The sequence below is a fragment of the Mustelus asterias genome, chromosome 7 (genome assembly GCF_964213995.1).
Source record: "Mustelus asterias chromosome 7, sMusAst1.hap1.1, whole genome shotgun sequence".
Taxonomy (NCBI): domain Eukaryota; kingdom Metazoa; phylum Chordata; class Chondrichthyes; order Carcharhiniformes; family Triakidae; genus Mustelus; species Mustelus asterias.
This window is the reverse complement of record NC_135807.1, coordinates 112,065,019-112,091,845: the sequence shown is the minus strand read 5'-3', so window position 1 is coordinate 112,091,845 and position 26,827 is coordinate 112,065,019. Positions and strand designations below refer to the sequence as shown.

Here is a 26,827-nt window from a genome sequence, read left to right as displayed (position 1 = left end):
GAGATGGCCAACACATGCTGACCTAGCTAGCAATCCCCACTTCCCGTGAAAGAGTACAGAAAACAGGCCTTAATTAGCCCTTTTTCTCACTCTCTTATTGTGAGATTAACCACAGGCAGAATTGTGCAGCCTTAAAGTTTCTTCATTTCAAACTTATCTCAACCTTTTTTGAATTTGCAATTTATTTGCTTCTTTGGGCCTGTTTTTTCTGAGCCTCCACAACTTTGCTGAGAGCCCAGACTTCCATTAGTTTGTTGAAACAGGTGCATACAAGAGGAAACATTGGTTGATTAAGTTTTATTCACTTAGATCATTTCATCAATAGCTAAGTATTTATTTGCACAGGATACCTGCAAAGAGATATCAAGTACTCTAGGTTTCTACCATTGATACTTGGGTCTGGTCGATTGTTACTTTTATGGATTTGCAGTAATAGCAGCTTTCGAATGAAAGTTATAAATGGCTGTTCTTCAAGCTTTTCCACACATGCCATTGTTTTTATAGGCTTCATTGATTGTTCTTTACAGAGTGTATACTGGTTGAAAGGTCATGAAAGTGCTATGTATTGACATAGAGAATGTGAGGGATCAATGGGGATGGGTAGGAGCGCATAAGTTGATATTGAGTAATGCAGGGCAATTGGGGGTCAGTGGAGTTGACAAGGCAGGTATTAAAGGACATTGGGGTGGCTGGGGAGGCATGGGTTGATTTGCCCTGGCATTGAAGGAGCATGGGAATGGGGGCATGGTGAGGCGGTGTGAAGGATGAGGGCTTAGGGGGCCTAATACTTAACAACACAACTGGGGATGAAGTGTTGGGGAACTGAATGAGCAAGCAAACAAGAAAGCATGAATTAGGATATGGAGAGGCCATTCACCCTTCAAGCCTGCTCTGCCATTCAATAAGATCATGGCTGATCTCTACTTCTACTCCACCTGCCTGAACTATCCTCCTGTCTCTTAATGCCCAAAAATCTATTGACCTTTTGTCTTAATTATACTGAACAACTGAACATCCACAACTCTTTGTCATATGGAGGTTTACCAGTTGGAAATTCCTGTGGCTGTCTCCAATCTCCGTCCAAGAACAGCATGCATGACTCGAGCATGCACTCGCACACCTCCTCCTCCCCACCCCGGGAACTAAATCCGCACCTATCGAGCACATTCTCCCTAGGCAGGCACACCGAGGCAAAAAATTCCCTGACTCCCACTACCTGCCTCGAAGATGAAATTCCAGCCTTTAATTCTTTATATATCTCTGCAAAACTCTCTCAATGGATTCTCAGTGGAACGCTTTACCCATTTAGACACAACCCTTGATACATCTTTGATTCTGCAGTACTCCTTTTTATTGGTCCTTTAATTTTTCATGTACCAAACCTCTACAATATGTAATTCCATTTCAGAATATAAGGGTTAAATTAAAAGATGAGGTTCCATAGACTAGACTTCTATATGATCAAGTGTAGAAGATTAAGAGGTTGAGTAGCTTAAGAAATTTAGAAATTCAGTGTAGTGGAGAGAATCTATTTTCCCTGGTGGTGAAGTACAGAATAAGGACGTATAATCTTAAAATTAGAGCTATGCTGCTCATGGGTGATGTCAAAAAACACTTCATTCAAACGGTGCTGGAAACTGGGCTTTCTGCTCTGAAAAGCTGTTGAGGTGAAATCAGTTATGCAATTTCAGAACTGAGATTGATAGATTTTTGTGAGGCATGGGCCTTAAGGGATGATGAAGCTGGATAAATGAAGTAAAGAGACAGATCTGCCATGTTTTAATTGACTATAGTAAAAAGCTTCACAACACCAGGTTAAAGTCCAACAGGTTTATCTGGAATCACGAGCTTTTGGAGCGCTGCTCCTTCATCAGGCACTCACCTGATGAAGGAGCAGCACTCCGAAAGGTCGTGATTCCAAATAAACCTGTTGGACTTTAATCTGGTGTTGTGAGACTTCTTATTGTGCCCACCCCAGTCCAATGCTGGCATCTCCACACTAATTGAATATCGGATAGGTAAGAGGGGCTGAATGGCCCATTCCTGTACCCAGTGGCTGTAACTCTATTTTTTGTTTGTTTGCTTATTTCATGGAAATAATCTGGCTTGGAATCATTGATGTTACCTGGAATGCTTTATATTTCTGCTGAACATCTATAAAAACAATTTATTGAAGAGAAATCAATACTGAATACCCACAGCAATGTGGTGCTGCAAAATACACTACCCATTTCTAAGAGATATTGAAGTGCTCGACAATTTTCACAGTGGTTAGTTTTCTCCACCACCACAACCCGCCCCTCCAAAACAAAATCCTTCACATAAATTAATGTTTTGCTGAGTGTTGGTGGTTCCTATTGGTACAAGATAAACAAATTCCCTGCTTCCAGTGTTAACGCACTATCTCTGTTACCATTATTTCTTCTCCTGCATATGTATTTTCACAGCTCTCCAATTGAATACCTGCTGACCAGACGTTTTAGTACTTGACTGCATTCTTTATGTAGAGTTTAGATGGTTAAAATTGATACATATTTTCATGATTTATGAAAACAGCAAGTTAGCCAGGGTTGCACATCCATGAGCCCTCTCTATCCGCAACTATATGCTCTCCAAATGCTCCATTAAATAAGTCACTTTGACTTCCTATAAATTGTAATTAAACTGGGAACCATTTCAGAATTTTGGGTTGCAATTAACTGAAAGGTCAAGTTTAGGGAATAACAATACAGCAAGTGACCTGATTTTTGTGGGTTAATGTTACAAATATATTTTTTGTTAGTCTTATTTTAAAGGATTCCTCCTTCAAATCCTTTTATGACCAGTTCTTTTCATTGAAGAGCACAAGCTTCAGATCATCTTCATGGCATCAATTAATGCTCCTTTTTTCACTGATCAGTAGGTTGCTCAATTGGGTGCCCTGAGCTGGTCCCTTATAGATTTTCCATTATTGCTTTGAGAAAGTGCCTTGTCTCTGCTTTCCGTCTTCCCATAGAGATCTATTTGCGATTTTTAGCTTATCGTATGGTTAAAGTTAAAGTTAAGTTAAAGTTTATTTATTTGTCACAAATAGGCTGACATTAACACTGCAATGAAGTCACTGTGGAAATCCCCTCGTCACCACACTCCAGCACCTGTTCAGGTACACTGAGAGAGGATTTAGTATGGCCAATGCACCTAAACAGCATGTCTTTCGGACTGTGGGAGGAAACCAGAGCACCCGCAGGAAACCCATGCAGACATGGGGAGAATGTGCAAACTGCGCACAGACAATGACCCAAGACAGGAATCGAACCCAGGTCCCTGGCACTGTGAAGCGGCAGTGCCAACCACTGTGCCACCGTGCCGCCCTGGTTTGCAATGGACCTGCATTCCCACTGTCTGAGGTGTTGCCTATGAATTCCATTTCCACCCAGTAGCCACCATCATGTTTGTTTACATTGTCAAAACAGAGGTATAGAAAATGCAGGCATTGGATCTCAGAAAGGCACCATTGTGGAGTCCATGATTTTCCATCTACTAAAATAAATGGATGGAGTATAATGGACGGAGTGGTTGCCATTTCCCACAGTTTTCTCCTGCAAACTGGATCAATAAATCGTACCTCTCTCTCTCAGGTAAATTTCTGAGCGTGTACTGGCACTGGGAACTTAGCTCGCCATTGTTGTATCGTCAGGGCTGAGGTTTTGATTAACATTAAAATAAGTGCAAAATACTGTAGATGCTGGATTTCTGAAATAAAAGAAAATCAGAAAACCTTAGAAGCACTGGGGTCTGGCAGCATCTGTGGAGAGGGAAACAGAGTTAATATTTTGAATTGAATATGACTTGCTTTCAGAACACAAATGATTAATATCATTGTGTTTTGGTTTTGTCATCTTGGATTTTCTGCATTTATACATAACTGGAACTCCCTCCTCGGTGAGGCAAGAGTCCAGGCATTTTTCATACAATCACTGGTACAACTAAAACTGCTGGAGTCAAAGTCCCACTGCCATGTAGTCCATTCTTGGTGTAACTCCAGTGAATGTATGGTGAGAGGGCTGAAACAGAGGCTGTGATTGAGATACTTGGAGGCCCTGGCCTGACATGGGGGATGCCTGTGGCATCCACTTGCCTTAAACAAACCCATGGATGTGAGACATGGTGGTGGCATGAACAGGTTGACTCAATATGCTGTGAGATCCTGCAACAATGGCCTTTTGGAAACCAAGCAGAACTTTGGAGGCCAGCATTCTGAAAAGAAGGAGCAGACCAATATTTTCCATGGTGATTTGTAGAGCTTATTGAGGATCCACGGGCAGAATTTTACTGGCTTCCAGAGGGTGGGGATGGAGGAAAGAGGTTGATAAAATGGTGTGGGCCACTTTAGACCACTGGATAGTGACATGTGCAACCAGGAATTTCACCTCTTTCAGATCAACAATCATTCCATATGAGGATAAGTGCAAAGGGCTAGCAAACCAAGAAGTTCTTTCCTGGAGATGGCCTTGCTGATCTTTCAGAAGAGGCTCTTAAAAACAATCTCTACCCATCAGAACTATATGCTAAGGCTATCTGTAACACAGGTGTTAATGAGATGCCCACCTCTATTATTGATCCCATTTCTGGCCGTGATCAACTGGGGAAAAAAATAGATTAATTATTATACATTGTATGTCAAGACCTTTAATTTTCATAAAAGGTTCTGCATTGGACAAACAATTATCACCCAGTGAAATGTCTAGTCAATATATTTATGTGTTTGCTCACATTGCCTCTAGGTCGAGAGGGAGAAGTCAATGTGAGGCAGCCTTTCTTTCTCTGCTATATTAAATGGTCGTGGTTTGTGGCTGCTCAGTGCCTAGGCCCAAATAAGGCCTAGCACATTTAAGGCCACCTTTATCTGTGCAAAATCTTTATCACTAATCAACCAGCATGCAAACTAAGAAGTTCTCTCCTAGAAGTGGCCTTGCTGATCTTTCATAAGAGGCCCTTAAAAACAATCTCTACCCATCAGAACTATATGCTAAGGCTATCTGTAACACAGGTGTTAATGAGATGCCCACCTCTACAGAACATTCCTATTATTGATCCCATATCTGGCCACGGTTAACTGGGGAAAAATAGACTAATCATTATACATTGCATGTCAAGACATTCAACTTTCATAAAAGGTTCTGCATTGAACAAACAATTATCACCCAGTTAATCCACATGTCTGATTCCTGCAGTCCTTTCTTTAACTTGGAGCCTTTTATGCTGTTTCATCATTTAACTTGATACAATGACACAATTGTGAAGCAGTTATTCCACTATCAAAATGCATCATTCACTTATCATTGACCATGGAGTTCAGGTGTATGGGAATTGGTGCCTCAATATGGATGTTGGTGCCTGGTGATGCTCCATGCATGGACCTGCCACCTGGTCGCTTATTTCATGGGCACCTTTTAATTCCTGTTGGGTTGTTTCCTTAGAAAAGAGAAGGTTGAGAGGAGATTAGATTGAGGTGTGCAAAATCCTAGAAAGATGAAATGGTGAGAAACTGTTCTCATTGTGTGGTAAACCACTGTTAGCTTATTACCTGTATATGTGACATGCCTGGACACATCCCTGTCGGCCCTGCCCGGGACTCCTCCCCCACCCGGTCCAGGTATAAAGGCGACTGCTCCCCACCCCTCTGCCTCAGTCTGGACCAGTTCATCGGCATGGGTGTGCTCCAAGTCTTTTGCTAATAAAAGCCTATTTGTTCTTGCATACAAACTAGTCTTTGCTCGATTGATGGTGCATCACATTGAAAACCAGAAGACAATTTAAAGTGACAATCGTGACATGAGAAAAAGCCTTTTTTAAGCAGTGAGTGGTTAGGATCTGGAATGCACTGCTTGATAAAGGTGGTGGAGGCAAATTCAATCATGGCTTTCAAAAAGAAATAGCATAAGCACCTGAAGAGCAAAATAACTGCAGGGATATAGGAAAGAGTCCCTTCATTGGTTCAACAAGCCAGCATAGATTCAACAAGTCAATAGGCTATCTGTGCTGTAAACATTTTATGATTCTATGGTTTAAATTTTATAAGCCCTTGCCCTAATGGCTCCCGCCAGCAGAAAAAGTTTTTCTCTAACTACGCTATCATTTCCTTTCGAAATCCTAACAATCTAAATCAAATCACAGCCTTAACCTTCTATATTTCAGAAAGTACCAGCCTTATTTATGTAATTTCTTTGTACAATCGAACCATTGGATCTCTGGTGACTCTCTGGTGTCAGTCCGTCCAAAACAAAATATTCTTTTGTAGGTATTTTGACAGAACAGTAGATGGTACTCAAGTTGTGGTATTAGTAGAGATTTGCTTTCAGAACCAGACAGTGCAGAAAAGAGGCCCTTCGGCCCATTGGGTTTAAAGTTTATTTATTCATGTCACGAGTAGGCTTACATTAACACTGCAATGAAGTTACTGTGAAAATCCCCCAGTCGCCACACTCCGGTGCCTGTTCGGGTTAGGAACAAAAGAGTTGTCAGGGAGAAAATCGGACCTCTCAGGGACAAAGGAGGGGAATTATGCTTAGAACCCAAGGGAATAGGGGAGATCCTAAATGAATACTTTGCATCGGTATTCACGAAGGAGAGGGGCGTGTTAACCGGGAGTGTCTCGGAGGGAGGTGTTGACCCGTTAGAGAAAATCTCCATTACAAGAGAGGAAGTGTTAGGTTTTTTAGGGAACATTAAAACTGACAAAGCCCCAGGGCCTGATGGCATCTATCCTCGACTGCTCAGGGAGACGAGAGGTGAAATTGCTGGGCCTCTGACGGAAATCTTTGTCGCTTCTTTGGACACGGGTGAGGTCCCTGAGGATTGGAGGATAGCGAATGTGGTCCCGTTGTTTAAGAAGGGTAGCAGGGATAACCCAGGAAATTATAGGCCGGTGAGCATGACGTCCGTGGTAGGGAAGTTGTTGGAGAGGATTCTTAGAGACAGGATGTATGTGCATTTAGAACGGAACAATCTCATTAGTGACAGACAGCATGGTTTTGTAAGAGGGAGGTCGTGCCTTACAAATTTGGTGGAGTTTTTTGAGGAAGTGACAAAAACGGTTGATGAAGGAAGGGCCATGGATGTCGTCTATATGGATTTCAGTAAGGCATTTGACAAAGTCCCACATGGCAGGTTGGTTAAGAAGGTTAAGGCTCATGGGATACAAGGAGAAGTGGCTCGATGGGTGGAGAACTGGCTTGGCCATAGGAGACAGAGGGTAGTGGTCGAAGGGTCTTTTTCCGGCTGGAGGTCTGTGACCAGTGGTGTTCCGCAGGGCTCTGCCATTTGTGATATATATAAATGATTTGGAAGAAGGTGTAACTGGTGTAATCAGCAAGTTTGCGGATGACACGAAGATGGCTGGAATTGCGGATAGCGAAGAGCATTGTCGGGCAATACAGCAGGATATAGATAGGCTGGAAAATTGGGCGGAGAGGTGGCAGATGGAATTTAATCCGGATAAATGCGAAGTGATGCATTTTGGAAGGAATAATGTAGGGAGGAGTTATACAATAAATGGCAGAGTCATCAGGAGTATAGAAACACAGAGGGACCTAGGTGTGTAAGTCCACAAATCCTTGAAGGTGGCAACACAGGTGGAGAAGGTGGTGAAGAAGGCATATGGTATGCTTGCCTTTATAGGACGGGGTATAGAGTATAAAAGCTGGAGTCTGATGATGCAGCTGTATAGAACGCTGGTTAGGCCACATTTGGAGTACTGCGTCCAGTTCTGGTCGCCGCACTACCAGAAGGACGTGGAGGCATTGGAGAGAGTGCAGAGAAGGTTTACCAGGATGTTGCCTGGTATGGAGGGTCTTGGCTATGAGGAGAGATTGGGTAGACTGGGGTTGTTCTCCTTGGAAAGACGGAGAATGAGGGGAGATCTAATAGAGGTGTACAAGATTATGAAGGGTATAGATAGGGTGAACAGTGGGAAGCTTTTTCCCAGGTCGGAGGTGACGATCACGAGGGGTCACGGGCTCAAGCTGAGAGGGGCGAAGTATAACTCAGACATCAGAGGGACGTTTTTTACACAGAGGGTGGTGGGGGCCTGGAATGCGCTGCCAAGTAGGGTGGTGGAGGCAGGCACGCTGACATCGTTTAAGACTTACCTGGATAGTCACATGAGCAGCCTGGGAATGGAGGGATACAAACGATTGGTCTAGTTGGACCAAGGAGCGGCACAGGCTTGGAGGGCCGAAGGGCCTGTTTCCTGTGCTGTACTGTTCTTTGTTCTTTGTTCTTTGGGTACACTGAGGGAGAATTTAGCATGGTCAATGCACCTAACCAGCCTGTTTTTCGGATTGTGGGAGGAAACCGGAGCACCCAGAGGGGACCCACGCAGACACGGGGAAAACGTGCAAACTGCGCACAGACAGTGATCCAAGCTGGGATTTGAACCCCGGTCCTTGGCGCTGTGAGTCAGCAGTGCTAACCACTGTGCCACCGTGCTGCCACCATCTGCACCAACACATGAGAAACACCTGACCTATCTCTCTATCAGCACTTGGCTCATAGCCTTGAATGTTATGACATGTCAAGTGCTTTTCCAAGTACCTTTTAAAGAATGTGAGACAATCTGCCTCCACCATCCTCCCAGGCAGCACATTCCAGACTGTCATCACCCTCTGGGGAAAAAAGGTCTTTCCTCATATCCCCCCTAAACTTCCTACCCCTCACCTTGAACTTGTGTCTTCTCATAACTGATCCTTCAAATAAGGGAAACAGCTGTTCCCTATCCACTCTGTCCATGCATCTCATAATCTTGTATGCCTCAATCAGGTCATCCTTCAGTCTTCTCTGCTCCAACAAAAACTACCCAAGCCTATCCAACCTCTCTTCATAACTTAGATATTCCATCCCAGGCAGCATCCTGATAAATTTCCTCTGCATCCCCTCCAGTGCAATCACATCCTTCTGATAATGTGGCGACCAGAACTATACACAGTGCTCCGACTGTGGCTTCACCAAAATTCTATACAACTCCAACATGATCTCCTTGCTTTTGAAACCTATGCCTCGATTGATAAATGTTTTTTGTACCATCCCACTAACATGCCCTTTTGGCTTCAGAGATCTATGGACAAACACACCAGGACCCCTTTGTTCCTCTGGCAGTGGAGAGTCAACCACATTGCTGTGGCTCTGAAGTCACATGTAGACCAGACCAGGTAATGATGGCAGATTTCCTTCCCTAAAGGACATTCGTGAACCAGATGGGTTTTTCTATCCACAATGGTTTCATGGTAATCAGTAGATTCTTAATTCCAGATTTCTTTATTGAAATTAAATTTTACATCTGCCATGGCGGGATTTGAACACAGGTCCCCAGAATATTGGCTGAGTTTCTGGATTAATAATCTAGTGATGATACCACTAGGCCATCACCTGTCCTAACACTTTCTTATCAAATGACTCCTTCCAGAGTGTATCTCCTCACACTTTACAGGGTTAAATTCCATCTGCCACTTATCTGCCCATTTGGCCATCCCATCCAGATCTTCCTGTAGCCCAAGTCACTCGGCCTCATCGTTAACCACCTGGCCAATCTTTGTGTCATCTGCAAATTTACTAACCCTACCATCCCCAAACATAGCCACCTATGCTGTTTATATAAATGACAAATAATAGGGGATCCAGCGCAGATTCCTTTGGTGAAGCATTCGACATTAACTTCCAGTCACTAAAGCAGCCTTCTGTCATCACCCTCTGTCTCCTACAGCTGAGCCAATTTTGTATTCACTTTATCAAACTACCCTGTATCCCCATGTAATTTTGCCTTCTTTATAAGTCTCCCATGTGGGACCTTGTCAAATACTTTGCTGGAATCCATATAGATTACATGAACAGCACTACCCTCATCTACAGACCTGGTCACCTCCTCAAAAAAAAATCTAATTTGTTAGGCATGAGCTCCCTCTAACAAAGCCATGCTGACTATCCCTGATCAAGCCTTGCCTCTCCAAGTGGAGATAGATTTTCTCCAATAGTTTCCCTACCACTGATATGAGACTCACTAGTCTGTAGTTCCTGGCTTATCTCTACAACCCTTCATAAATACCAGAAAAACATGAGCTGTTCTCCAGTCCTCTGGTACCTCCCGCGTGGCCAGACAGGAACTAAAAATTTGGTCAAACCCCTTATAATCTCCTCCCACAGCCTGCCTGGGGCACAATTCATCCGTGCCTGGAGATTTATCCACTTTTAAGCCTGTCAACACGTCCAATACCTTGTCCTTCCCTTTGTCAATTTGCTCAAGAATCTCGCAGTCTCTCTCCCCGAGTTCCATACCTTCATCTTCATTCTCTTGGGTGAAGACAGATGTGAAGTATTCATTCAACACTCCACCAGTATCCTCTGGCTCCACCCATAGATTGCCTCCTTGTTTCCTAATGGGCCGTACTCTTTTCCTGGTTATCCTCTTCCCATTGATGTACTTATAGAATATCTTGGAATTTTCACAATTTTTGTCAGTCAGAGCTTTTTCATATCCCCTCTTTGTTTTCCTAATTGCTTTCTTAAGCTCCACCTTGCACTTTTGTGTACTTCACTAATGCTTCTGTTGATTTGCTCCCCTTGTACCCGCTAAAAGACTCTCTTTCCCTTCTCATCGTATCCTGAATATTTCAGGTCATCCATGGTTATCTGGGTTTGTTAATCCTTCCTATCACCCTAGAAATAACATGTTGGACCTGTACCCTCCCTACTCCCTTTTTGAACCCCGCCCCCTGCTCTTCTGTAGATTTCCCCACAAGTAGCCATTCCCACTGTACCTTGGCCAGATCCTGCTTTATTTTACTAAAATTCACTCTCTCCCAATCCAAAATTTTGTTTTTCAACTTCTCACTTTTTTGTCCATAACAAGCTTAAATTGTACCATGTTGTGATCGCTATCACTAAAATGCTCCCCCACCACCACCTCCACTACCTGTCCAGCTTCAACCCCAGTATTTGGTCCAGCACAGCTCCTTCCTTTGTTGGACCCTTTACAAATTGACCTAAAATATTCTCCTTGCACATTTCAAGAAATCTATTCTATCCAAGCCCTTAACACTATGGCCAGAATTCTCTGGCTGTTCAAGTCTGTGGGATTCTCTGATCCTGCCAGCAGCACACTCCCGCCGGGATTCCTGGCAGCGTGGGGTGCTTTCATTCGGAAATCCCATTGACAGTGGCTGCAGCAGAGAGCGCTGCCGCCAGCAAACATCGAGAAGCACGCGGCAGGGAGACTGGAGAATCCCGCCCAATGTCTATCCCAATTAATATTTGGAAAGTTGAAATCACCTCATATTATTACCCTATTGTTATTGTTTTTACACACTTCTGTAAATTGTACAATATTTGCTCCTCAATTTCCCACTGACTAATTGGGAGTCTATAATAAACACCTAGCAATCTGGCTGGCCCTTTTTTTATTCCTAAGTTCTACCCACAAAGCTTCATTTGATGCCCCCTCCAAGATATCATCTCTCACTGCAGTAACTGACTCCTTAAGTATTACTGTAATACTTTCACCTCATTCACCCCCTCCTCTGTTTCGCTTGAACATTCTATACTCTGGAATGTTGAGCTGCTCGTCCCTCAACCTGTGATGGCTACCGCATCACAATTCCACATGTCAATCATCACCCTTAATTCATCCATTTTACTCGTAATACTCCTGGCATTAAAATAGAGGATTAATGAAAAGGATAATCATTGTGAAGCAGCGCATTCATGTGTGATGAATTGACAGGGCTTCCAAGCATGTTGATCATGATTACAGAGAATTTGGACAATCTGCCTCCAGCATTAGTGGGATCACAGGGGATTGTGAGAAGGTCTTCTTGCATGGGCAAGTTAACAATTCTATGCATCATCAAACACGCAGTGAAATTCATCCATGAATGGAATCTTCTGTCCTCTCTTGTGGCATGTTTGGAGGCAGAGAGGGCATTTAATTGGGCGGGAGGATGGTGGGTGAACACCCTGCTGTCTTCCTGCCTCCAACACGATTACGCCTCAGGTGAAGGCATGTGGTCGACATTTCCATCCCCGTCGTCTCCATAGGACTCCACCCCATGCGTGCCTTAATCATGGTCATTTGTACTCTGTATGCCAGAATGTTTGCTGCCGTTCCTAGGACAACAGATAATTTAGCCTTCACCTTACAGTGCTCCACCGCTATGCATCAACTGAATGTTAGCAATGAAGTATGCCAGGTCCGCAATAGGGATGATGGCAAATGGGGATGTTGAAGTCGGGACTGCACTCAAATGCTTCAACGTTTCACCCTTTGTTTTCACCATTTAGAACCCACATGCTGGCCAGAATACCAATATCCTGCTTGGGTGCAGATGGAGCTGTCTTTTGGGGTATCTTCCATATCAGAATTATCCAAAGATGATATGCATTTAGGACCTTATTCCTCTGGTAGATCAAAACCTTGCTGCTGCACAATGTTGTGTAAAATCTATCACACTACAACCATGTTAGCCACCCTGGCTAGTGCATACTGAAGGATGCCTTCAGACCTTTTGAGTCACCTGAACTGTATCTTCAAGGTGCCAATGGTTTCTTCAATGATGCATCCAGAGGTCATGTAGCATTTATTGTAGTATACTGGGGCATCATTTGTCAGGTTTTTGATTGGTGCCGTCAGCCAAGTTTGAAGTGGGCATATTTAAACTCCAACCATCCCTTTAGTCTGTTGCAGGTCTGAGATGTTGCAGGATGAGTGCAACATGACAGCTCCCCAAGAACCTGGTGCACAACTGCAGAAATATCTTTGTGGTTGCACACCAGCTGTACAACCCTTGAGGTTGATAAATACTGTTGGCTGATCTGGGAATGTGTGGATTGCACTGCACTTGTGGGAAGCCACCTCATTCTGACTGGCAACATCACAGGTAAAGTTCACAAAATAGCCTGCCCTGGTAAATAATTTATCAGCCATCTGTCTTGTGCATTGTTTCTGGCAGAGCCCTGGAAGAATCTGGGAGGCAAAAAATATTGAGGGTGACAGCCAGTTTGCTGGTCATGGTAACATGTGGCCAGCCACCAGATCCAGCATGGACCAGTTCTTTTAGCCGGAGGTTGCAGATGTCAGCTTTCTGATATATAAACAACTCAGCCTCTGCCGGTATACCCTGTTCAGTGGGTATTCTGCACCCTCTGCTGCTCTCCCTCTGCTAACCAGCTGCAGACGTCTCAACAACAGGCTGCTGCTGCTGCTGCTGCTGATCATGTTTCTCCTTGCCTGAGATCTAGTCCAAGTCAACCAACTACCATCCATCCTGATGTGATTCAGAAAATCGCCAAAGTAAACTCTCAGCAAAAATTGTAGAAAGAAACCCTTTCCCACTAGTTGGTAAGAAAGCAACTGCAAGTAGTGAGTATTTGTTGGAAACTTTCTGCGAATTTGATTTAACTCTCTCAATTGCCACTGCATTCTTGTCTTGTTTTCAATAGTATATTTCAGGAACCCCAGAAAACCTATAGATGCAACATTAAACTTAAAACTGGTGAAATAACATTTCAGTTGAATGATTTTCATATCTTGTTAGGCAACACACCTCTCCCAAAAGAATGCAGCAAGCCCTAATGTTCTTGTGTTAAACATGGGAGGATGTAAGTGGATTGGAGCTGGCTTCTAGACATGCTCACATTTTTGCTAGATTTAACATCCAATCCACACCCAAACTGATCCACTCCTCCAGATCAAAATGCCCCTCCTTTGCATGAACAATAAAGGAAGTTGAAGTAACCAGTTAGAACAGAAATGAGTACAAAGAGCCTGAAATTACCTGAGAAACCTGAACAGTCTAGGTTATGTATTGCATTCTCCAAGAGGTTTGGTGTGCCAGGATATTCAATCTATATGCCTAACAATAAATTTGCTCTCACAAATAACATAGCTAAAAGCTCGAAAAAGATTTAAGACTAATCAAGTCACCCTTTTTAAAGCCTGAGGTGTCCGAACTGCAGATAATAGGCTATCTGGGGCTTTAACTCTGATGATTCCACAGACATTCACACAACTCAATTATATTTCTACTTATAAAGGGCGATTCTGGGATCTAACAGTGAGCAGCAATCACAGGGAGCATAGTTGAGAACATTGAATTTGTGTAACCTGTGATTTTTCATCTATTAAAATAATTAGATAGAAAATCAAAGATTGCATGTCCTTAATTACCTATAATAGGCTCCTTGTGAGCTGCTCTCCTTGCTTAGTGCACTGGATCGTGGACTGACCCATCTGTCTTACTTCCTTGCTTGTGTTGTTTAAATTTGACAGGCCTAGAATTTTGTTCCTGGCACTCTTGTCCCAGTATGTCCAGACTAAATTATACATTCCTTTCTGCAGCTTAGAAAAAATGCAAAGAAGTGTGAAAATCTAAATGCCCCTAAGTATGTAGAAACGTTATCTCTAGCTAAAGGGTTGTTGAAGAATCTGTGATTGTTTTTTAAAATAAAAGATTTGTAGTTCTGTCTTTCATCTCACTTTAATTTTCTGCTTCAGTTATGTGCCAATATTTAGTCTCCTTCAGCCACATAGGTTTGAGAGCTGTGTGCATGATTTGCTCCCTGAAAGCTTTTTTGAGCACTTGCACTTCCGTTTGACCAACTGGCTATGTTAGCGCTCAACAGAATGCATACTAAGCATATTGAGGTTTCATTTAGTGGCCAAACTATTGTGGTTTGGAGTTCAAACTCACAATCATCTACTTATTGCTTGTGCTGCTGGTTCTATATTTTATTAAATTGTAAAACCCAAAGTATTTTTTGAGGCCTTTGTGCTTCATATATGAGTCCAAGTTGTTTCTTTGTGGATGTGATTAGGGAACAATGGTCATAGATGTCTCCTCAGCCACTGCTAATATACAATTATTAGGGTACTAAAAATGATCAAAAGCTCTAATGGAAAGCAGGCCTTCATACCTACAATAATATAGTTCAAGAGGGTGGAGTTATGCTTCAGCTGTACGAAGGCCTGGTTAGATGGCCCCTGAAGCTCTGTGAGCAATTCTGGACACCACACCTTCAGACTTGGAGCTAGTGTAGACTCTTAAGAGTTAAGCTACCAAGGAGTGATTAAACAAATGAGGTTATATTCCCTGGAATTTAAAATGTTGAAGGGTGATTTGTTCAGTTTTTAAGGTATTAAAAGGGAACAGATTGTCTGGATAGACAGAAATTATTTCCACTAGTTGAGGAATCTGGGATTAGGGTTTGGGGTGGGATGGGTTGGTGGGTACAGGTGTGGGTGACATTGTCATAGACTAGAGCTACCCCTTTCAGGAGTGAAATTAGTAGCTACTTATTCATACAGAGCGTGCTAAACATTTGGAATTCTCTTCAATAGACTGCAATTGATGTTAGATGAGTTTTAATTCCAAGATAGTTTTTTGTTAGTCAAAGGCATTAACTGAAATGGGGCAAAAGGCAAGCATATGGAATTACAATTGGTCACATCAGCCATGGTGTCATTGAATGGCAAGGAGCTTAATAGCTTACTTCTATTCCTACGCTGCACTGTATTAGACAGCACAGCAGTTTGCAGCCTGGGATGAGATGTTTCTCCATCAATTCCTGCACCACACCTCCCCTGCCTCAGCCTCATCTCATTTTAATAGCACAGTCAGAGCATTCAGCTATTAATCCAAACTCACATGGTAGTTGAAAGAATATAGTGAGGAATATAGTGAATACTATATTCTTTGCACAGTTTATGACATGTAAAGTTGAACTGAATCGTTGAAATTGTCTCTTGCACAATGAGGTGCTTGTCGAGGGGAATCAAATTTGACTGATATTGCGGGGTTAGATTCAGCTTTGGCTTCTGTACCATTGAAGCAAAAATAGAATCAATGCCAAACTTTGAAGTCCATGCATACAAAGGTAACTTATTGCCTGAGAATTACAACTAATTTCAGATGAGAAACCAAAACGAAAGGATATAAATGGATATCAAAGTTAAATTTGTTTACCCACATAGTCTGTGTATCATCTGCCTGGCATACAAGAGGAAATGGTACAAATCAATACCCTTATTACCACTGTTGATTATATTATTGTGATGTAGAAGATTAACAATTTCAGAAGAATTAGAAATAAAGACAAATAAATTTGCTTATTCTAGTGATTGTATCACATAAGATATGACACACAGCTCTTGTTTAGTCTGCTGTTTTGGATTTTCCATAGCCATTATCTAGAAAATAACCTTAACAGATTTGCTTTTTTTTACATCAAGTCTGTATTTAATTTCTAATTAAAGTTGCTTATGGTATACACATTTTTAAGCATAACTTAAACTGTTATTTTAAAGAGATGTTATACTTTTTATTGAATTACATAGACTTTTAAAAAATGGTTTGGATCTGTTTGGTACTTTCTTTCCACTTAAGATCTGAAATGTTGGGCAATTCTGAAATAGTGGGGGCGATTCTCCCAAAAGTGCTGAATTGGTGGGAATTGGTAGATCACGACTGTTTTTTCAGTGCAGCTTCTCACTCAAATCTCCTTACTCTGTGCACTGCAGAGGTCACATTTGGGAATCTCATTAAAAACCCAGGAGGGCAGGGCCTATTCGTGCCAGAGTCTGACAGCTCCGGAACTCTGCGCACACGCAGTGGTTCCGATCTGTCAGTCTCCCCGTTTACTGGCGAGCTCGATTGCTGGCGAACCCGGGACCCCCGCAGTGCTGCAGCTCCAGCAGCCCCCCCCCAACGGCCTGATCGTGGCCCCTACGACAATTCCCAGGCCAGTCCTGACCTCCCCCCCGCACCCCCCCCCCCACCCAGCCCGGAACCCCCCAATGTCCAGCCCACCCCAGCAGTGGCAATCCCCTCACCCTGGCAGACCCTAGCTGACCCTCCCTCCCCCCGGGCGGATCAACCCCCCTCCCCCCCCTTTCCCCTAGCCCGCCCCAATCGCAGGCGTCCCTCCAGCCCAGACCGATCCCCATGCAGAGTGGCAGCGGGTCCCCCCATCCCCATCGATTGTCCATAATAGGCCCTGCCCAATGCCTGGTGGGCAGTGCCAAGGTGCTCCCTGGGCATGGGCACTTTGCCCCGTGGGCAGTGCCAGGTGGCACAGGCTGGCACTGCCAGTTTGCCCATGGCCAGGCGGCACCCCCTGCCGCACGACCCCCTAGGAGGCCCCGATTGCACTCCCCCTTTATTCCAACTGGGTCTCCCGCTCGTTCCCCGAACGTGGGGAGCTACTCTAAACCCCACCGGAATTAAGTACTCCTGGCGGGGTGGGAAATTCAATCGGGCCCATCAAGATCCCGATAATCACATGCAAAACATATTAAAAAAAGAGTCAAATCACTTAGCTGTCTTCCTGCCGGTTTCTAGCGTGGTCTGGACTCCGACTCTGGGAGATGCGCATGCGTTCCCAGTGCATGCGTAAATCCCGGAAAAAAAGCCAGCAACGCACATCTCCCAGCCCGACCCGCCAAAATAGTTGCGGGTCGTGATGGGAGAATTGCCCCCAGTATTTCACATATTAGTAGCAGCAACACACACAGTTTCAATTTCTGACAGCAAAATTTGTGTTTGAATAAATAAAAATAATAATGATATAATGATGCTAAATGCACAAATTGAACCAATGAGAAAGACTGCCCAAACATACAAGAACTGGGTGTCTGATCTCCTCAAGAGAGAATTCCTTCTTCAGACAAAGTGGTGAATTGATTGAGATGACCCAAGAATTACAGGACGTAGTGCTAGTGAGAAAATTGAATCTTCCTTGGCAAACAGAAAATGAAGAATAGCAATCTGACAAATTTGATCTCATCAAGAAGCATGCATTTGACACTAGTTAATCACCTGGGCCCACTGAAGATTGGAAGGGCAGGGAAATATATGCATTCAATGCATTACGCTGAAGCCATTTATAATATCACTTTCTTCCAACTATCATCTTAGAACATAGAACATAGAACAGTACAGCACAGAACAGGCCCTTCGGCCCACGATGTTGTGCCGAGCTTTATCTGAAACCAAGATCAAGCTATCCCACTCCCTATCATCCTGGTGTGCTCCATGTGCCTATCCAATAACCGCTTAAATGTTCCTAAAGTGTCTGACTCCACTATCACTGCAGGCAGTCCATTCCACACCCCAACCACTCTCTGCGTAAAGAACCTACCTCTGATATCCTTCCTGTATCTCCCACCACGAACCCTATAGTTATGCCCCCTTGTAATAGCTCCATCCACCTGAGGAAATAGTCTTTGAACGTTCACTCTATCTATCCCCTTCATCATTTTATAAACCCCTATTAAGTCTCCCCTCAGCCTCCTCCGCTCCAGAGAGAACAGCCCTAGCTCCCTCAACCTTTCCTCATAAGACCTACCCTCCAAACCAGGCAGCATCCTGGTAAATCTCCTCTGCACTCTTTCCAGCGCTTCCACATCCTTCTTATAGTGAGGTGACCAGAACTGCACACAATATTCCAAATGTGGTCTCACCAAGGTCCTGTACAGTTGCAGCATAACCCCACGGCTCGTAAACTCCAACTCCCTGTTAATAAAAGCTAACACACTATAGGCCTTCTTCACAGCTCTATCCACTTGAGTGGCAACCTTTAGAGATCTGTGGATATGGACCCCAAGATCTCTCTGTTCCTCCACAGTCTTCAGAACCCTACCTTTGACCCTGTAATCCACATTTAAATTAGTCCTACCAAAATGAATCACCTCACATTTATCAGGGTTAAACTCCATTTGCCATTTTTCAGCCCAGCTTTGCATCCTATCTATGTCTCTTTGCAGCCTACAACAGTCCTCCACCTCATCCACTACTCCACCAATCTTGGTGTCATCAGCAAATTTACTGATCCACCCTTCAGCCCCCTCCTCTAAGTCATTAATAAAAATCACAAAGAGCAGAGGACCAAGCACTGATCCCTGCGGCACTCCGCTAGCAACCTGCCTCCAATCCAAAAATTTTCCATCCACCACCACCCTCTGTCTTCGATCAGACAGCCAGTTACCTATCCAATCGGCCAACTTTCCCTCTATCCCACACCTCCTCACTTTCATCATAAGCCGACCATGGGGGACCTTATCAAACGCCTTACTAAAATCCATGTATATGACATCAACTGCCCTACCTTCATCAACACACTTAGTTACCTCCTCAAAAAATTCTATCAAATTTGTGAGGCACGACTTGCCCTTCACGAATCCGTGCTGACTATCCCGGATTAATCCGCATCTTTCTAAATGGTCGTAAATCCCATCTCTAAGGACCTTTTCCATCAATTTACCAACCACCGAAGTAAGACTAACCGGTCTATAATTACCAGGGTCATTTCTATTCCCTTTCTTAAACAGAGGAACAACATTCGCCATTCTCCAGTCCTCTAGCACCATCCCCATGGACAGCGAGGACCCAAAGATCAAAGCCAAAGGCTCTGCAATCTCATCCCTTGCCTCCCAAAGAATCCTAGGATACATTTCATCAGGCCCAGGGGACTTATCGACCTTCAGTTTATTCAAAACTGCCAGGACATCCTCCCTCCGAACATCTATTTCCTCCAGCCTATTAGCCTGTAACACCTTCTCTTCCTCAAAAACATGGCCCCTCTCCTTGGTAAACACTGAAGAAAAGTATTCATTCATCACCTCGCCTATCTCTACTGACTCCATGCACAAGTTCCCACTACTGTCCTTGACCGGCCCTAACCTCACCCTGGTCATTCTTTTATTCCTCTTGGGAATCTTACAATAAGATGGAGAAACTTCACCCTTAGAGGGGAAGATGACCATGTTCATTATCTGGATGGTTTGGTAGGGATCCACACCCTCATGCACTTGTTGGACTTACCACATATTCAAATTTAAAAATAAAATTTTCCTGAGTGCATTTTAATAATTCTTTGCCATCTGTGTCTTTTACACTGATTGTATTTCCAGTTAATATGAGGCTAATTAAAATCTCCTACTATTACTGCCTTAATTGTTTATGCATTTGTCAGAAATTTGCCTACAAATGTGCTCTTCAATCTCCCTCTTTGTTTGGAGGTCTATCGTACATCTCAACAGTGTGATTGCCACTTCTTTAGTTCCTTAGTTCAACATATATTGCCCTCATTTGAACATATTTTTCTCAAAGCTGTAATTGTTTCTTTAAATAACATTTATACTCCAGCTGCTTTTTTATCCCCTTGCTATCTTGTCTGAAAACCCTGTAACCAGGTATGTTAAACTGCCATTCTTGCCCTTCTCCAAGCTATATTTCAATAATAAGCTAAAAAAAATTATACTTCTGATGCACTATCAATCAAGCAAAGACTAGTTTGTATGCAAGAACAAATAGGCTTTTATTCGCAAAAGACTTGGAGCACACCCATGCTGATGAACTGGTCCAGAGACTGAGGCAGGGGGGTGGGGAGCAGTCACCTTTATACCTGGATCAGGGGGGGAGGAGTCTCAGGCAGGGCCGGCAGGGGCATGCCCAGGCATGTCACACACACACAGGCAATAAGCTTAACAGTGGTTTACCACAACTTCCTCACATCCATCCCTCAGTTCATCTGCCTTATCCACTACTTCTTGCATTTAGGTATTTACCATTAAGCAGAAATTTACTCCTTTTTTATTATTTTTCAACTCTTTTCTCTGCCTTCTAAACTCTCTTGCTAATTTTCTGCCCTCCATTTCCTGCTCTGCTTTTCTGCCTTCTGAATATATGCACAGCTTCCCATCCCCCTGCCTAGATAATTACAATCCTCCTCAACTGCACAAGCAAACAAGAAAGTTATGCAGCCCTGCTGAACACAACCCACCTTTCTGTATTCTTTCATGGGATGTGGGTTTCACTGGCAAAGTTAGCATTTGTTGCCCATCAGGACAGTTAAAAGTCAGCGATGTTTCTGTGGTCACAGACCGGATAAAAACAGTAGGTTATCTTCCCTAAAGGGGTATTAGTGATCCAGATGGATCTTTACGACAATTGGTTACCATTACTGAGACAGTCATTATATTCCAGATTTAATATAAATTCTATCAGCTTCCCCAGACTATGATCCTGAGCTTTTGGATTACTAGTTTAGTGACACTACCACTATGCCACCATTCCCCCTTATTGCTTATATAGATCTCACCTTCCCCAGAACCAACGCCCCAAGTATCCAAAGTCCTACCTCCTGCACCATCTCTCCAGCCATACATTCATCTGCTCTATCCTCCTATTTCTGTATTTATTAGCACACAGCACTGGGGGTAATCCTGAAATTACTACTTTTGAAGTCCTACTTCTTAATCACTTTCCTAACCCCTTTAAAATTTGCCTGCAAGTTCTCAAACCTTTTTCTACCTATGCAATTGATACCAATGTGGACCATGACCTCTGGCTGTTCACCCTCCTCCTCCAGAATATTCCGAAGCCACTCGGTGATATCCTTGATTCTGACACCAAGGAAGTGACATGCCATCCTGCAATCTGTTACCAGAGAAAGGCCTCTTTGCTCCAGTTGATAGTATCCCCTATAAGTATAACTCACTTGAGCTTTCTCTTCCCTCCCTTTACAACTAATCCATCCAATGTATTGTGGTGATGGCTCTAGCTGCGCTCCCCAGAGGAACTCTCTCCTCCCATCAGTATTTAGAACTGAATATGAGATGTTCTTGGGTATCTCCTGAACACCTTGTCTGCTCATTTTTGTCTGACTGAAAAAACAGAAGCCAGATCTAAATGGGAAATTTTCTTTTTAAAAGGGCAATTGATTCAAAATTGCTAATCATCTGAATAGAGCAAAAATTTGTAATTTGACAACATTATCCATTGCTTAGAAATTGATTCAATTGGACATTCCGTTCTCAAGTGAAATGAAAAGAATTTCAGGTGCATTTCAGCCACCATATGCAGTACTAAGATTATAAGACCCAATTTCACGTTACTGGATCAGTCCAATATTAATTCTAGGGCCAATTGACTAACAGCAGATAATCCTGTCAGGCTCACTGCCCAGCAAAGGATACCAAAAATCTCTTCCAAGTGAGGTGTGGGTGCCTATTAGCATGCTACATTGCTCTGTGTGCTTTACATGCTTGTCAGAGGCAAGTCTAAAACTAACTGGATATTACTTGGCTAAATTCCAGTAGAGTTGTTTGGAACTGAACATAATGTGGTGCTGGTTTCTGTCAGCAAACAAGTCTATGTTAACATTTAAAAAGGATACAGTCTCTTCAGATGTTTTTGTATGAATATTCAAGTTGATCTTCTGTTCACTAATCTTATTCTTCCTGTTCGCTGTCCTTCTTTCATGGATTTTTTGCAAATATATAAAATGTACTTGTTTTTTTTCCTAATGTGTCTTCTTGGCTTTCGTAAAGATTTTCAATACAATGCAGTTTGAAATAAAAAGGTTTCAAAATTACATCTTTCAGTGTTTCCATCTGTGAGTAACACTGTCTTTCAATTATTATTGCTGGTCCTTTGTAAAGATGCTAATAATTCTCAAAGCCTTTTTCTCAGTACTGCAACCATTAACTGCTCCCAAAAGGCAAGAACTATATAATGTTTATATGCTCCTAATATTATTTTGTGATCTAAATATGAATATAAGTGGAAAGAAAGATTTGAAAACTCAGTGAAACATGAGCATTCGAAATATAAAAATCAATGATTCTGGTTGGAATGGTGGCAACTTTGGGAGCAGGTTGCTATCCTGCCCACTTGATCACAGTTGGTTTGTCGGCCATGTAATGAAAAACTAGAGGGGATTTACTCTCAAATTCAATTAAAAGATTAGAATGCAGTACTGATGAGATTTGGCAACTGAATCAGTGATTCTAAAGTTGAATTTGTGCCAAGCAACCATTTTTTGATGCACACAAATATCTAACTCCTTGCTATTCAATAAAGTCTGTAATTTCCATTTCTGTCCTTCCTGTACCTTCCTCCTCTGCACTTCCTTATGTGTTTGATTCTCACAGGGGACGTGGATTACTACTGGCTGGACCATGCGTCTTGGCATAGCAGTGAGGCATCCCCAATGTCTTTGGTGAGACATGTGGAGCCTTAACATTCAGTTTCTTTTCATTTCACTTTCCTTTGTTTTATTTATGCCTTTGCATGTTTCTTTTTTTTTATCCCATGCCTGTAGGGAACAGTCAAAGGGGAAAAAGAAAAACTAGTGAGCAGGCAGTATTGTCGGACTCTAACACCTTGTCTGAGAGGCAAAAGAAAATGGTGCGATTTGGCGGCCACTCATTGGAAGAGGACTTGGAATGGTCTGAGCCTCAGATTAAAGACTCTGGGGTAGATACGTGCAGTAGCACAACACTAAACGAGGAACATAGCCATAGCGAGAAGGTACTAAGTCTGTATAGCCTGCATTCTACCTGCTCATTTGGTCTTCGTTTGCTCTCTGTCATTCAATGTAAAAGGACAGGGCCTTACAAAAAATAAATGCACATAAAGGTGCAGATAAATGAAAAAAATCTGGAGTCGCTTGCTTTATTGTTTGCTGTCCAGCAGCAGCAAAACTAAATACTTTTTTTTCCAAAATGCACAGGAATGTTCAGTGGTACAGTTGCATGGTAGACTTTTAGAAACATCATGTGTTGTTGTTCTTCAGTGATACCTATGTTGTTGGAACTTCCCAAACCAATTTTGCTAATTAACCTAGCTTAAAGTGTCCACCTTAAAATGGTATTTTAAAATCAGACTAAGAGGAAAAGTTGGATCTGTTTTGCCGCAGAACTGTGTTTTTCTTTTTTCCCTTCCACTGTCATGTATGTGAACTTATTTTGGTGCAGTGGCATTTTGGTAGGTGTTGTAATAGAACTGTTTTTACTGTCTGCTTTAGTACTTGCTGTTGCTTAAACATGGTGATTGTGGTAGCTGGTTTTGGTGATGATTTCTGACCTGGGAGTTGGGTGGTATTACTGAGAAGTCTTGCCCCTGTCTGCTTATTTCTTTGCATGGAGCATGAATTAAAACAATGAACGCCTGTAATTACACAAAATTTTAGAATGCCAAAATTGTGCAACAGTGGAGATATCCCATTCTGGATTATTGCAGTGGCCCTAATGATAAAAATAACCCAGTTGAGCTGTATAATTACCGAATTAAGCTGATTCTAATTGGATATCGAAGCATAAATATTTGTGTAATTGCAGTGCTTTTTTCTAAATGGGGAACCGTGAATCTTAATTAAAGAAATACTGTGACACACAGGGAAGTTTAGGTATTAAAGACCTATGTGTTATTGCTTTGACCTCATAGCATCCAGTGACATGGCAACCATCCAAAGATGGAGAGCGACTAATTGGTCGGATATTGTTAAATAAACGACTGAAAGATGGTAGTGTGCCTCGAGATTCTGGAGCGCTGCTGGGTCTGAAGGTGAGTAATAATTTATTACATGTGGCTGCTTATAATTCTTAATATATTCTTTGCTGTGACAATCAAATGATATTTTATTCAAAGATGTTACACAGAGCCTGAAAGCTAGCATATTATTAAGAATTACCTAACCTTTAGCAGAAAAAATGTATCTTTCTTGCCATTTAACATATGCAAGAATATATTCTGTTGCATAACTCATGTCGCATTTCTTAAAGCAGAAAACTGTGGACACTGGAAACCTGAAATAAAAACAGAAAATACTGGGAAACACTCAGCAGGTTGTGGCAGCATCTGTGGAGAGAAACAGGGTTAGCATTTCATCAGAACTGGGAAAATTTGGAAATGTAACGCACTATGAGCAAGGGATGGGTGAACAAGGACAAAAGGAAGGTGTGTGATAAGGTGAATACAGCAGAGTTTGAATGACAGAAGAGCTAGTCCACCAGGGCCAAAGGGAACAGAGATGGGGCAAGAAGAGAAACAAAGCTTAAAAAAAAGATATGACTGGAGCACATGTGCTGCTGTGTGAAAGCATAAAAAGAGAAGAAAACCAATACAGAAAGAAAAGGAAATGCAAAGGGCACTCAGATGATGGTCTGAATCAACATTGAATCCAGAAGGCTGTAAAATGTCTAAGTGAAAAATGAAGTGCTGTTTCTCAACCTTCACTGAACCAGTGGAATTGGCCAAGGACAGAAATGTCAGCATGAGAGCACACTGGAGAATTAAAATGTTAGGCCACTGGAAACTTAGGGTCATGTTTGTGGACTGAATGGAGGTGTTCCACAAAGCGATCATCCCAACTCCGTTTGGTCTCCCCAGTGTAGAGGAGAGTGTATTGTGAGCAGCAAATACTATTTATTGCATTGAAAGCAGTACATGTAAATTGTTGCTTCATTTCGAAGGAGTGTCTGGGACCTTGGACAGTGAGGTGAGGAGAGGTAAAAGGACAGTTGTTACATCTTCTGCCTTTGCATGGAAAGGTGCCACTAGGATTGAGGGTGACTGAGGAGTATACCAGTGTACCACAGAGGATATACCAGTGTATCACAGAGGAAACTGTCCCTTCAAAATGCTGAAAGGGGAGGGGAAGATCTTCTTGGTGGTGACATCATGTTGAAAATGGTGGAAAATAACCTGTTGAATATGGAGGCTGATGGAGTGGAAGGTGAGGACAAGGGGAACTCTTGTGGTTCTGGGAGGGACGAGAAGGACTAAGAGCACAGGAGCAGGAAATGTGGCAAGCCAGGTTGAGGGCCTTGTTAGCCATGGTGGCGGGGGGAATCCACAGTTGAGGGAAAAAAGAAGACATCTCAGAAGTGTGTCCAAAAGATGTGTGGGTTAGGTTGATTGGCCATGCTAAATTTGCCCTTAGTGTCCTGAGATGCGTAGGTTAGAGGGATTAGTGGGTAAATATGTAGGGATATGGGGGTAGGGCTTGGGTGGGATTGTAGCCAGTGCAGACTCGATGGGCCGAATGGCCTCTTTCTGTGCTGTAGGGTTTCTATGATTCTATGATTCTATGAAGTGCTGTTGTGGACATTTTTCTCATCAGAACAGATGTCACTGAGACAGAAGGGATTGGGAGAATGGAATGGAGTCCTTACAGGATTTAGGGTGTGAAGACGTGTAGTTGAAGACGCTGTGGGAGTCAGTAATCTTGTAGTGAATATTAGTTGATAGCCTATCACCAGAAATGGACACAGTGTCGGAGAAGAACCATGTAAAACTGAGAGAAGAATAGAAATTGTAAAAAATGTTGATGAAGTTTTCAAATACTGGGTGAGAGCAGGGCATAGCGCCAGTACAGTCATCAACATAATGGAAAAATAATTGCGGGTGGGGCCCTGAGTAGGACTGGAACAAGAAATGTTCAATATATCCTACAAAAATGCAGGCATAGCTAGGACCCATCCTGTTGTAGATGTGTAATGGACTTTCTTTTTAGAAAGTTCATTGGAAAATAATACCTCAATGTAAAACCACATCTGGAAGAACCTAAAATACAAACATATCTAAAAATGTGCAAAAAATGCATACTTACTAGGAATAGAGTCAAAATATTGGACTGCACAAATTTCCACTGGAGGTGTAAAATCTGCAATAGAATGTTGTAATTTTGGTGTGAGGAAATTTAAACATGTACTAATTGCTTTACATTTGAGATAGGATTGAAAACTTCTCAAAATATCCTTGAAGATATGGCTTGCAAGATTCTTAGTTGTTCTCCTGGTTTCCCACCAGATCCCACTCCCACTCACCTGAAGAAGGGGCTTGCAGCTCCGAAAGCTTGTGTGGCTTTTGCTACCAAATAAACCTGTTGGACTTTAACCTGGTGTTGTTAAACTTCTTACTGTGTTCCCACCAGATAGCAGACTAGCGGAACCACAAAGATGTAGGGCAGGCTTTTCTGACTGTACCCGCCCCAAAACCAGAAAATCCTGCCTGAGGTC

At 42.7% G+C, this 26,827-nt stretch overlaps 1 protein-coding gene across 18 annotated transcripts in view; it reads left to right on the top strand.

The window, feature by feature from the left end:
• rims2a (regulating synaptic membrane exocytosis 2a) overlaps window positions 1–26,827 on the top strand; it is a 702,781-nt gene that overhangs the window by 162,832 nt on the left and 513,122 nt on the right. For 11 of the 18 annotated variants that reach the window (XM_078216685.1, XM_078216674.1, XM_078216678.1 and 8 more), the window contains 2 exons: window positions 22,958–23,025; window positions 24,252–24,371. In XM_078216685.1, coding sequence (XP_078072811.1) covers window positions 22,958–23,025; window positions 24,252–24,371 — 188 coding nt within the window. Of the gene's footprint in view, window positions 1–22,957; window positions 23,026–23,127; window positions 23,337–24,251; window positions 24,372–26,827 lie in introns of all 18 variants that reach the window. The other 7 variants (XM_078216669.1, XM_078216668.1, XM_078216667.1 and 4 more) reach the window with 1 other exon arrangement.